At 43.0% G+C, this 13222-nt stretch overlaps 1 protein-coding gene across 1 annotated transcript in view; it reads left to right on the top strand.

Moving 5' to 3' along the window:
• The window catches only part of ZFHX4 (zinc finger homeobox 4), a 174509-nt gene that overhangs the window by 159797 nt on the left and 1490 nt on the right, over positions 1 to 13222 (top strand). Inside the window, exons 9-11 of the mRNA XM_057736506.1 lie at positions 280 to 397; positions 922 to 6336; positions 13182 to 13222. The exon at positions 13182 to 13222 is cut by the window's right edge and continues 1490 nt beyond it. Of these exons, the coding sequence (XP_057592489.1) occupies positions 280 to 397; positions 922 to 6336; positions 13182 to 13222 (5574 nt within the window). The remainder of the gene's footprint in view (positions 1 to 279; positions 398 to 921; positions 6337 to 13181) is intronic.

Here is a 13222-nt window from a genome sequence, read left to right as displayed (position 1 = left end):
ATGATTCATGTGGGCACCTTGAGCTTCATATTTGCTTGGCTATCATTCCTTGGCTACAAAAACCTTCAAACTGTATTTAAAAAAAAGGAAGAGAACAGTACAGCATGGCAACAGCATTGATCTGAAGTTTGAAGGGAGAGCGTTGGCTTGTAAGAGTCACAGAATATCCCTGCTTTGCTTGGAAAAATGTAACTGGGATATGCCGCTGCCCAAGGGCAGACGTGATGGAGTCTGTGATTTCTGGGCTACCTTTGCCATGAACCCTTTTGGTGTTCACAGGTGCCTGTCCCTGATGTGATGATGCCCAACAGCTTGCTACTGCCAGCGGCCGCCTCTGAGAAGTCGGAGCGGGACACACCTGCAGCTATCACAGCTGAGGGGGCGGGGAAATATTCAGGTATGCCAGCCCCTGGCCAAGATCTGCACAAGACACCCTCAGGGCCTTGCATTCGTAATGCTGCTCCAGAATTATTACTACCAAAATTTTTTCTTCAAAAAAGCGCAGAGGAAAAAGATTATGGCATCTCCAAAAGCCATAGTTTCCAAGACATATTGAACATCTGGTTATCTGTAAACTGCCCTTGGGGGACCTAAGTATCAGGTGACCAGGAATGTTTTGTGTGTTCTAATTCCTGAACACTACGGTTATGGCCCCTGGTATCACACTGCTGGTAGCATACTGTCATTATGCTTTGACTTATTTTCTTCCCTATCCTGAAATTCTTTGAGGTCAGGGGTGATTTCTTATTCACCTTATATCCCCAGGGCCCAGTACAGTGCTTGCCACATAGTAGTTGCTCAATAAATATTTCTTCAACGATTCAATTAAGCAGAAACCTTTAGAGGCACCTACTTAACAATATTCATTGGCATTTAAACTGTAGACTTCCTATAAGCGACGTTTATGCTTTCTTGACACAGGTGAAAGTCCAATGGATGACAAAAGTATGGCGGGCCTTGACGATTCAAAGGCTAGCATGGAAATAAAGAGTGAGGAGCAGAAACCAACTAAAGAACCCGCAGAAGTGTCGGAATGGAATAAAAACAGCAGTAAGGATATGAAAATCTCCGATTCGCTGCAGGATCAGTTAAGTGAACAGCAAAAAAGGCAACCACTCTCTGTTTCGGACCGCCACGTTTACAAGTATCGCTGTAACCATTGTAGCTTGGCTTTTAAGACTATGCAGAAGCTTCAGATACATTCCCAGTATCATGCGATTCGGGCCGCGACGATGTGTAACCTCTGTCAGCGTAGTTTCCGTACATTCCAGGCTTTAAAAAAACACTTGGAAGCAGGCCACCCTGAACTGAGTGAAGCTGAACTTCAACAGCTCTATGCCTCCTTGCCCGTGAATGGCGAACTGTGGGCAGAGAGTGAAACTATAGCCCAGGACGACCATGCCCTAGAGCAGGAAATGGAGAGAGAGTACGAGGTGGACCATGAGGGGAAGGCAAGTCCTGTAGGAAGTGACAGTAGCTCTATTCCGGATGACATGGGCTCTGAACCAAAGCGGACCTTACCTTTTAGAAAAGGGCCAAATTTTACGATGGAAAAATTCCTCGATCCATCTCGCCCATATAAATGTACAGTGTGTAAAGAGTCGTTCACGCAAAAGAACATTCTCTTGGTCCATTATAATTCAGTGTCTCACCTGCATAAGTTGAAAAAGGTTTTGCAGGAAGCCTCCAGCCCTGTTCCTCAAGAAACCAACAGCAGCACAGATAACAAACCCTACAAGTGCAGCATCTGCAATGTTGCATACAGCCAAAGTTCGACCTTGGAAATCCACATGAGGTCTGTGCTCCACCAGACAAAGGCAAGGGCTGCAAAGCTGGAGCCCAGCGGTCACGTGGCCGGCGGGCACGGCGTCGCAGCCAACATTAATAGTCCCGGCCAAGGGATGTTAGATTCCATGAGTTTAGCAGCAGTAAGCAGCAAAGATACTCACTTAGATGCCAAAGAATTAAACAAAAAGCAAACTCCGGAATTAATCTCTGCTCAGCCTACACATCACCCGCCGCAGTCACCAGCACAGATTCAGATGCAGCTGCAGCACGAGTTGCAACAGCAGGCTGCGTTCTTTCAGCCTCAGTTTCTCAACCCCGCCTTTCTGCCTCATTTTCCTATGACCCCGGAAGCGCTGCTGCAGTTTCAGCAGCCTCAGTTTCTCTTTCCATTCTACATCCCCGGGACGGAGTTCAGCTTGGGGCCGGATTTGGGCTTGCCGGGCTCTGCTGCCTTCGGGATGCCTGGCATGACGGGAATGGCCGGGTCCTTGCTTGAAGACTTGAAGCAGCAGATTCAAACCCAGCATCACGTTGGCCAAACTCAACTCCAGATACTCCAGCAGCAAGCACAACAGTACCAGGCCACACAGCCCCAGCTGCAGTCTCAAAAGCCGCAACCACAGCCACAGCCGCAGCCGCAGCCGCAGCCGCAGCAGCAGCAGCAGGCCAGCAAATTACTGAAACAAGAGCAAACCACCATGGCCAGTGCCGAAGGCCCCATCATGAAGGATGTACCCTCTTACAAGGAGGCAGAAGAGATTGTTGAAAAGCAAGACAAGCCAAAGCAAGAATTTATAAGTGAAGGTGAAGGGCTCAAAGAAGGCAAAGACGGAAAGAAGCAAAAGTCCTTGGAACCACCCATGCCGCCGCCCCGGATCGCTTCCGGGGCTCGAGGAAACGCAGCCAAAGCGTTACTGGAAAACTTTGGTTTCGAACTGGTCATTCAGTATAATGAGAACAGGCAGAAGGTACAGAAGAAGGGCAAAAGTGGGGAAGGGGAAGGCACCGAGAAGCTGGAATGCGGAACATGTGGGAAGTTGTTCTCCAATGTTCTTATTCTAAAGAGTCACCAAGAACATGTACATGGCCAGTTTTTTCCGTATGGAGCACTAGAAAAATTTGCTCGACAGTATAGGGAGGCCTATGATAAGCTTTATCCCATTTCGCCATCTTCCCCAGAAACGCCGCCTCCCCCACCGCCTCCTCCCCCGCTGCCTCCAGCTCCTCCGCAGCCTTCCTCCCTAGGGCCCGTGAAACTGCCAGCCGCGGTCTCTACTCCGCTACAAGCCCCACCGCCCACTCCCCCGCCGCCGCCTCCCCCGCCCCCGCCCCCACCCCCGCCCCCGCCCCCTCCTCCATCCGCTCCCCCGCAGGTCCAGCTGCCCGTGTCCCTGGACCTTCCGCTCTTCCCTTCCATCATGATGCAGCCCGTGCAGCATCCTGCACTGCCTCCCCACCTCGCGCTGCAGCTGCCCCAGATGGATACGCTCTCGGCGGACCTCACTCAGCTCTGCCAGCAGCAGCTCGGATTAGATCCCAACTTCCTAAGGCATTCTCAGTTCAAACGCCCGCGGACGAGAATTACAGATGACCAGCTGAAGATCCTGAGGGCTTATTTTGACATCAATAACTCTCCGAGTGAAGAACAGATCCAAGAAATGGCAGAGAAATCTGGCCTCTCTCAAAAGGTTATCAAGCACTGGTTTCGAAATACGCTTTTTAAGGAGCGGCAGAGAAATAAGGATTCGCCCTACAACTTCAGTAACCCTCCCATAACAGTTTTGGAAGATATCAGAATTGAGCCCCAGCCCTCGTCTTTAGAACATTACAAATCTGACGCATCCTTCAGTAAAAGGTCTTCGAGAACCAGGTTTACGGACTACCAGCTTAGGGTTCTTCAAGACTTTTTTGACACCAACGCTTACCCAAAAGATGATGAAATAGAACAACTTTCTACCGTTCTCAATCTACCTACCCGGGTTATTGTTGTATGGTTCCAGAATGCTCGTCAGAAGGCGCGGAAGAGTTACGAGAATCAAGCAGAAGCTAAAGATAACGAGAAAAGAGAACTTACGAATGAGCGGTATATTCGAACCAGCAACATGCAGTACCAGTGTAAAAAGTGCAATGTGGTTTTCCCCAGGATCTTTGACTTGATTACGCATCAGAAGAAGCAGTGTTATAAGGATGAAGATGATGATGCCCAAGATGAAAGCCAAACCGAAGACTCTATGGACGCCACGGATCAGGTGGTGTATAAGCATTGCACAGTGTCTGGCCAGACGGAGGCACCCAAAAACGCTCCTGCCCTTGCGGCAAGTTCTGGCTCTGGGACTAGCACCCCTCAGATTCCATCACCCAAACCAGAACTGGAGAAGACGTCTCCCAAACCCGAATATCCCACAGAAAAGCCAAAGCAGAGTGACCCCTTGCCGCCTTCTCAAGGCACCAAGCCAGCCCAGCCGTCAGCATCCGCTTGCTCAGACCCACCGCCGGCCTCGGCCGCTCAGCCCCAGCCCCAGCCACCAAAACAACCCCAACTTATGGGAAGACCTCCCTCGGCCTCCCAGACCCCGGTCCCCTCCAGTCCGCTGCAGATTTCCATGACTTCTCTCCAGAACAGTCTACCTCCACAGTTACTACAATACCAATGTGATCAGTGCACAGTTGCCTTCCCGACTCTGGAACTCTGGCAGGAGCACCAGCACATGCACTTCCTGGCTGCTCAGAACCAATTCCTTCACTCCCCGTTCCTGGAACGGCCCATGGACATGCCCTACATGATATTCGACCCCAACAACCCGCTGATGACTGGACAGCTGCTGAGTGGCTCTCTCGCACAGATGCCCCCTCAGACCACTTCCTCCCACCCCGCAGCCCCGGCCACAGTTGCTGCTTCCCTGAAGAGGAAACTGGAGGATAGAGAAGATAATAACGGCAGTGAGAAGGAAGGCGGGAATAGCGGCGAGGACCAGCACCGTGATAAACGCTTGAGAACCACCATCACCCCCGAACAACTGGAAATTCTCTACGAGAAATACTTACTGGATTCCAATCCTACCCGGAAAATGCTTGATCACATCGCACGTGAGGTGGGGCTGAAGAAAAGAGTCGTGCAAGTCTGGTTCCAGAATACACGAGCGCGAGAAAGGAAGGGCCAATTCCGGGCGGTGGGTCCAGCCCAGTCTCATAAACGGTGTCCCTTTTGCCGAGCCCTGTTCAAGGCGAAGTCGGCCTTGGAAAGCCACATTCGCTCCCGGCACTGGAATGAGGGAAAGCAGGCAGGTTACAGCTTGCCACCGAGCCCTTTAATATCAACAGAAGACGGGGGAGAAAGCCCACAGAAGTACATTTACTTTGATTATCCATCCCTGCCATTAACTAAAATTGATCTCTCAAGCGAGAATGAATTGGCTTCTACCGTGTCAACGCCTGTTAGCAAAACGGCAGAGCTGTCGCCGAAGCATCTTTTAAGCCCTTCTTCTTTTAAAGCGGAATGTTCTGAGGATGTAGAGACTCTAAACGCCCCTCCTGCTGAGGCTGGGTATGATCAAAATAAAACTGACTTTGATGAGACTTCGTCAATTAATACAGCGATCAGTGACGCCACCACCGGAGATGAGGGAAACGCAGAAATGGAGAGCACCACTGGAAGTTCTGGAGATGTGAAGCCAGCCTTATCTCCCAAAGAGCCGAAAACTCTGGACACTCTGCCAAAAACAGCAACCACGCCCACCACGGAGGTCTGCGATGAAAAATTTCTCTTTTCTCTCACGAGTCCCTCGATACCTTTCAGTGATAAAGAAGGTGACCATGACCAAAGCTTTTATATCACCGATGACCCCGATGACAATGCTGACCGCAGTGAAACGTCCAGCATAGCTGACCCAAGTTCACCGAATCCATTCGGATCCAGCAATCCTTTCAAATCTAAAGGGAACGATCGACCAGGTCACAAGCGTTTCAGAACCCAGATGAGCAATCTCCAACTCAAGGTTCTCAAGGCTTGCTTTAGTGACTACCGAACTCCAACCATGCAAGAATGTGAGATGCTAGGGAATGAGATCGGTCTGCCCAAACGTGTGGTCCAGGTGTGGTTCCAGAATGCAAGGGCAAAGGAAAAGAAATTTAAAATTAACATAGGGAAGCCTTTCATGATCAATCAAAGTGGAACGGAAGGCACCAAACCAGAGTGTACCCTCTGTGGGGTGAAGTACTCTGCCCGCTTGTCCATCAGAGATCATATTTTCTCCAAACAGCACATCTCAAAAGTGAGGGAGACTGTTGGGAGTCAGCTTGATCGGGAGAAAGATTACTTGGCTCCGACGACTGTTCGACAGCTGATGGCACAGCAAGAACTTGACCGTATAAAGAAAACTTCAGATGTGCTGGGCTTAGCGGTACAGCAGCCAAGCATGATGGACAGCAGCTCCCTTCATGGCATCAGTCTGCCAGCAGCCTATCCAGGACTCCCCGGCCTCCCCCCAGTCCTTCTCCCTGGAATGAACGGTCCATCCTCCTTGCCCGGATTTCCACAAAATTCAAACAGTAAGTCATTTCAAGGAGAGTCAGTCTAATGAATTAAGTAATATTAGGCAGCCAATCACATGTAACCAAGAGCAGGGTATGTTGGATCTCTTCTACTTTCAGTAAGTGAAACCATTAAGTTATTTGAAATATATATTTTAGTGGCTATAGTTAATAACCAGGAAGTAAGCCAACGTGAACATATCAGAAAAATAAAGACGAGGTAGCTCAGAGTCTTGGAAATATATTATTTATATCATTAGATCTTTATATCTTAGAAACATTCCCTTTATATACTCATTTCAAAGCTGATTTCAAATGGCATTTCAGCACAGACACGTGGCGTGAAATTTGGTATACATGTTAAGAAAGTGAAGCAAAAGTAATACATTCATTGGTATCTTAATTTATGTTATTTCCAAGACATACTGATTTTTTATTTTTTGGTTTTGTACTTTGGGGAGTTCCCCCCCTTAAATGCCAGGAGGTTCAAAAGCTAAGGGCCTTCTAGCCCTAGGAATTCCCCCGCATTACACCTAGCAGGTAATAAGTTTGACTACTAAAAATATGACTTCTATGATAATTTGTAACAGCATTGCTATATGATTTTCCTTTTAGTAGCATTCATTTTGTCACTTGTTTAAGTATACTTACAACCTTAAAAATATGTTAATATTACCCCACGCCTTTCTACCGCCACCCCTAGCCTCGGTTTATAATTAAGACAGAACAAAACGGTAAAACTGTTTGAGGCAATCCCAGGTGATGAATCCAATTCTGTGTTTATCAAGAGAAATGCAGTTTTTACAGTTTAGGTTTTGTGAATAAGTATAGGTATCCAATTATCTTAGGCTGAAAAAACTTGAATATAGGCTGCTAGGCATTCACGTAGCCACACATATAACAGAAGTTGCATCATATCCAAGATAGAAAAAGAAAAATGATTCATTTCTACTTTAAAGTAAGTTCTATTTTCCAAATTAACAGTAATTTTTTTTTATTTTTACAAGGAAGTTATGACATTCCAAAGAGACATCTAGAGTGAACTGATTATGTATATCTAGAAAGTTTCCAAAACAGAAAAGGAAAGCTTTTTTTCATTTTCCGAATTGGACTTTTACATAAATTTCAAATTTTTCCATTTCATCCTTCCCTTACGGCAATTTTCATTTTAATGCGACTTTGGAAGATATTCCCGTTTTAACTTTCAGCTCAGGAGACATGAAAACAATGGTATCAAATGACGTCTTGGCCATTGCTAGCTCATCTGGTTCCCTGTCCAGAATGACTTGTTGGCTTTAGAGAGAAGCAGAATGAATCTCCACATACAAAGAGTTTTCCCCAGAAAATTTCTGCAAGTGCCTTTCCTTTAACTATCACACCAGCTACCTTCCCCTGCCTGCCTGTGGGCGGGGGAAGTACATTGGGCTTAATTATCTGGATATTCTTGGGGCCTTAAATATTAGAGCTACAATTATGTGTTTTGTTTATACCTTTCAGTTATGTCAATTATCATTAAAGAATAATGCGATGGCTGATTTTTTTGCATATGAATGTATTAGTCTTCTAGTCTTACTTTATATTTCATTGTGATTATTGACATCTAGAAAAAATGTCTTATGTGGAAAAACTCCTATGATCAGTTATGTAAAAAAAGAGCTTTTCTACATGTCTAATGTGGAAAAATTCCACAGTTATATAAATATTGCAATTATGTAGAGTAAAATTTGGTATTTACACTGGGCTAAGAACGGTCCAAGTATTTGTGCTTTTAATCTACAAGTCAGCTTTGAGAGATGATTCTGTGTAGTCACCCCCTCCAGGTGGTGGTCAGAACATCATATTTTTCTCTCCCTGGGATCATAAGGCCTTTGTTTGGACAATGGGTCCTTTACTGACTAACCCTTCCAGTCTGTCACTCTGAAACTGGTACCCAGAGGGCCTGTGCAAGAGAAAGCCAGAGAGAAGATGTTTATGAAATATCAATACTTAAACAACCTAACCTTCCTTCTCATTCTACGCACCATAAATATAATTTACATCTTCCCCTTGAAACATGGGCCCTCTTTATAACCATCAGAGCTGTGGAAGGATGTTAGAGGCAGGCCCTCCTCAGTGAGCACTGTTTTTAAATGCATCAGGTACTGAGGACATCATCTATCTACTGCTTTATTAAATCATGGGCCAAAACAGACTGGAGAGTGTTATGAAGAGAAAAGGTCCAATTGGAATTTGCAATTTCTCTTGAATTAGTTCTTTGTGATGGCGTTTAAACATGAGCACAGCAGAGTTATCAGCAGGATCCCATCTGAGAGCCTGAATACCCACACTTCCAGCTCACATCTTTTTTAGGTTAATTGATCTGTGGTGGGTAGTGCTGAATATTTTAATCATCTCATGGAGTAGGGCTGTGGTTTTCCGTCTTTCTATCAGCATCCTTCTACTGTATTATTTTTCATCAAATAAGTATCTCCTTTGCTTTATGGAAGTATCACCAACTAGGTGAAATGAAAGAAGAAAATTACTTCATAAGTAGACTATTTCCATATCTTTCACATGCCCTGGGCTCTTGTAACAGTTTATCTATATGAATAAACTTTGACAGTATGACATGTTCACCTTGGGCCCATTTTAATGGGATTTAGTTATAGAAAAGGCTTCATTTTAAAGATACCCCATCCCTTTGAAGGGAGATTTCAAGGTTTTGTTCCTAAGAAAATCACTAAAAAGGGATTCCATTGAATGAGATATGCCGTAAAGTAAGTAATAAGTCTGATTCCAAAGGCTGCACCCCCAAATTGACTTGATTGCAATGTGCATGTGTTCAGTTTTAGGATTTATCAACCTCTAAATTTCCTGATTTAAATATCCATTTTATTCTTTTTTGGGTGCAATTCCTGTTCTGTTTTAGCAGCTTTAATTCTCATAAAACTTCCTTACTTTCTTTCCAAGAAATCTTCAAATTATTTAGTCTTTCAAGATCACAAAGAAGACCCTTTGAAGAGTAATATCCATCATGTGTGCCTGCTTCCTGAACAATGACTCAGCCCTGTGTTCAGTGTCACTATTTACTATTACTCATTTTTTAATAAAATGAATTATTTTCTGCTAAAAAGTTTTTCCACATTAGTCTTTTTCTGTCATGATCATATGCAAAAAGGGAAAGTGGCAGTAGAAAATCACATGCCTGTATACCTGGGAAAAATTAGAAAACTTTAAATTTACATTTTATCCTTTAGGATGTTAGCTTCCTTTGGCATTTTCTTCAAGATGGATAGGAAAATAACTCGATTTTCTATTTTTAACATATTTACTTTATTGTTTTAGGCAGTGTCTGATTTTTAGATGTTCCATTAGCCTTTGGAAATACTGCCTAACCCAATTTCCTTAAATGGAACTTTAGAACATGCCTTTTGCATTTTTTTCATACTTCAGTGTAATTTACTAGAACTTTTGGGGTAAATCTAGAGAAGAGTATGTCTTTAATAATTTTAGCACAATTGTCTTTGGCTCATGCACATAATTAGTTTTATTTTTCACCTCAAGAGTAAATTTTTCTTCTGGGAGACCTAGGTGGAAGCAACTTGGAGAAAAGGCACTAGTTCTACGTTCATGGTGAGACAGGCATTGTCTTCTGAAAGCATTACCTTTGGGACTAGGCAGCTGTTTCAGGAAAACAAAACCAAATAAAATGATGGTAATATGAGATTATCTGTAGAAAAACTTTCATCTCAGTGAAATTTCAGAGACTTGGAGCAGGAGTTAGAGAACAGGAAAGAATGTGTCTTTATAGTTACCACTACTTCTTTTGCATCCTAATTACTGTTCAGTTTTTCTCTTCTATATCTGGTTTTCATTTATCAGTTGACCACTGAACTTTTGACTGCAAACTTCTTCAAGTTTTTGTCTTTTAATAGTAGACCCAATGTACATTGTCCTTAATCGGCATCTCTTTTCCTAAAATTTTTCTTTAACAGCTGATTATTTAGCTCAGCTTACTCCTCAAGATGTTGAATTCCTAAAAATCCCTGATAGCCTTTAACTATAGTAGTGAGGATTTCTATTGCAGTCTTCTAAAAATTTTCATCACTTCATTCTGTGACCTCTAGATAGGAATTTGTAGACTCAATCTGATGGGAAAGCCTGAGTCAACAACTATTGATCTACTTGCTTTCTAACTCCCATTGCTATTTTATAAAGTCTTAGTTTCTTAAAATTTCTCTTGTCTTAAATTCTCATGTCAGAGAGAGAGGTGAGCTAGCAATTTCTTTAGATTTTATGGAGGAAAAGCACTTTGGTGGAAGAGGGTGCAATTATTGAGTAAGAAGTCTAGATAGTCTTGACCCAAAACTAAGATTGGCTTTATGAGTAGCTAAAAGGAAGCTGGTTAGCAACATAGTATCATTCTAACAAGGCAAGGAAGGATCTTCTGTCCTGAGTAAAGCTTCTTCCACCTGAATCACTCATGCCTGAAATCCTATAATTAGGTATTAATTATTCTGAATTAATACATTATCCTCTGTTAAGTGGAAAATACCAGAGAACATCATGAAATCAGAATATCATAGCAGGAAGAAACCTCAAATGATCCAATTAGTATGTATGGATCCTTTTCAAAAATGGGTATATTCATGTATTTGGTTTTTTTCTTGCAAATAAAATTTTTCTTGCAAATAAAATTTGTATACAGTTTCTTGCAAATAAAACTTTATTCATATATTTGGATTTTTTTTCTTCCAAATAAAATTTTATAGAGAGGCAAGTGGAAAGAAGACCAAGATACCAGGCGTCAGAGTGTAGGAATAAAGGCAAGGGAGTTGAGGGTTTGAGCTCCCAAAAGCAACTCTGTTACTTCACAGTTTTATCTTGGGCTGTGTCTAAGTCCCACGGAATCTAAGAAGTCTATCAGACGAAATTGGATTAGAGATCCGGGAGTTTACTCATTCATTCCTACTATGCCCCTGAAAATCTTAAACCATTTTCATTTAAATTTATTTAGAATGTGTCAACCATTCTGCTGTAAAATATAGATACTCGCTATCAGTTGCTCCTGGATATACAATGTCATTATTTTCAAGGATTGTGGTTTTTTTTTTTTTCAATATTCCAATTGTTAAACATTTGAGATTGATTTAGACAGGAAGATGAATTTGAATGGCAGCTCTAAAATTTAGTTTCCCCACCCCACATCTACCATCGAGGAGTAGTAGGTTTCTTTCTGTCAAGTCACTGCACAGCTCTAGGACTCAATTCTCTTACTTAAAAAATGGAATTTTAAGCATCTGTCCCCACTTAGCCATTGAGGTTATTGGAAGACTATTCTCTAGTATGATGGAAATTCCTTAGAGACTATTACTAATACAGCTACAGAAATTATTTCAAAGCAGGTCAGAAAAGAGTTGGGTGTGGTAAGGTTAAAAAGAAGAGCAGCCAGTAATAAGCTAGGCTAATTGACAGTAATATGATAATGATCGGGGTCAAGTGGAGATTGACTTGAGAGTATCTTGAATGCTAAGTCTAAGACAAGGTTTCTCGGCTGGATGAAGACCAACTAAGACACTGAAGTTCTTTTTCTAGCTAAAGAAATGTTTTTGTGTCACTTGTTTTTGTGTCACTTGTTCATTTTCTTAGCACCCAAATATTGCATTTAGCATAGAAGTAAGACTTTAGCCAATATTTAAAATATGGTTTTCTCCATAGCTGTGCACGAATAACTGAAACTTCATACACCTTGTCCTAGTTAATTCTTCCATCAGCCCATCAGGCCTCCTTTATGGTCCTTGTCCCAATCTTTTGGTAGCGAGCCTTCCCTCATTCAAGAATGAACCACCACCCAGTTAGGCTTCCAGTCTGTTCCTCTTGCAATCAACTTTATTTATTGTATTGATAAAAAACAGACTCAGGAAAGGCACAGACTTTTACAATTCCCATTTCTACCTTGAGCTGTCTTTTAGTTTGTCGCCCAACTATCCAGCACCTAAATATGGTTTTATAATAGGTTCTCAGTAGATTGAGTACTCGAAGTCCAGCAAAGATCTCTTGCATTTCAACATGAGTCATACTATACCCCACATGTGTCTGCCTGCTGAGCATTTAGCTTCCTTTCTCTAATGAGATGAGTCATTTTTGCCGGCTACAAGCAAACCTGGAAGAAGCACGTTTTGGGGGTGATAAAGTTGTGTGTTAACATATTCAACTCCTATCTAGTATTCTGTTCACCAGAGTGTCAGGATGGTAATGAGCAGTTTATCCTGCACCCTTAACAATGAAATCAGGCCTAACCACGCTCGGTCCTAGTAAAGAAGAGCTGTGACTTCACTCTCGGTTGTTTTTTGGTGTCTTCAGTGGACATTTACTATTGCTATTTAATTAGCTCATCACCTTCTTTATCTGATGCAAAGGTATTTTTCTACCAGAACTTAGGCAGACAGATTTCATGTTAGTTGATAGCTAATTATTTTTAGTGAACGTGGTAATTATGACTGCTCCAATGAAGGACAAGAGGGTCTGCCTTCCTAGAGGTACAGTAAAAACTGGCTAAAATGAAGAACAGAGGAGGAATCTTGCAAAGTATATCAATTAGAAGTACCCATCGCTGTTCACCAGGATGTTGTTTTTTCTAACTGACTCTCATATAATTGGAGCCTTTTGTTTTCTGAGTAAAATCTTGCTCAACTGTGTAGATTCCATTTCTGAGAGTTACGGTGGGGGTTAAAAACTGATAGAAGAAGGCTGACAAACACGGAAAAGCTGGTGCAGATGACTTGTCCTAGTGTGCGTAATACGTCTTCAAGTGCTTTTTAGGGGTTGAGCATCGGTGTGGCTCTGTGCACTGACAGTGGGCGTATCTCTGTTATCGTTCGCAGCTTTAACACCTCCCGGTGCAGGCATGCTTGGGTTTCCTACT

The sequence above is a fragment of the Hippopotamus amphibius genome, chromosome 5 (assembly GCF_030028045.1).
Source record: "Hippopotamus amphibius kiboko isolate mHipAmp2 chromosome 5, mHipAmp2.hap2, whole genome shotgun sequence".
In the NCBI taxonomy this organism is placed as follows: domain Eukaryota; kingdom Metazoa; phylum Chordata; class Mammalia; order Artiodactyla; family Hippopotamidae; genus Hippopotamus; species Hippopotamus amphibius.
Note: the sequence above shows the minus strand (reverse complement) of the source record. Positions and strands in the feature narration are given on the sequence as shown.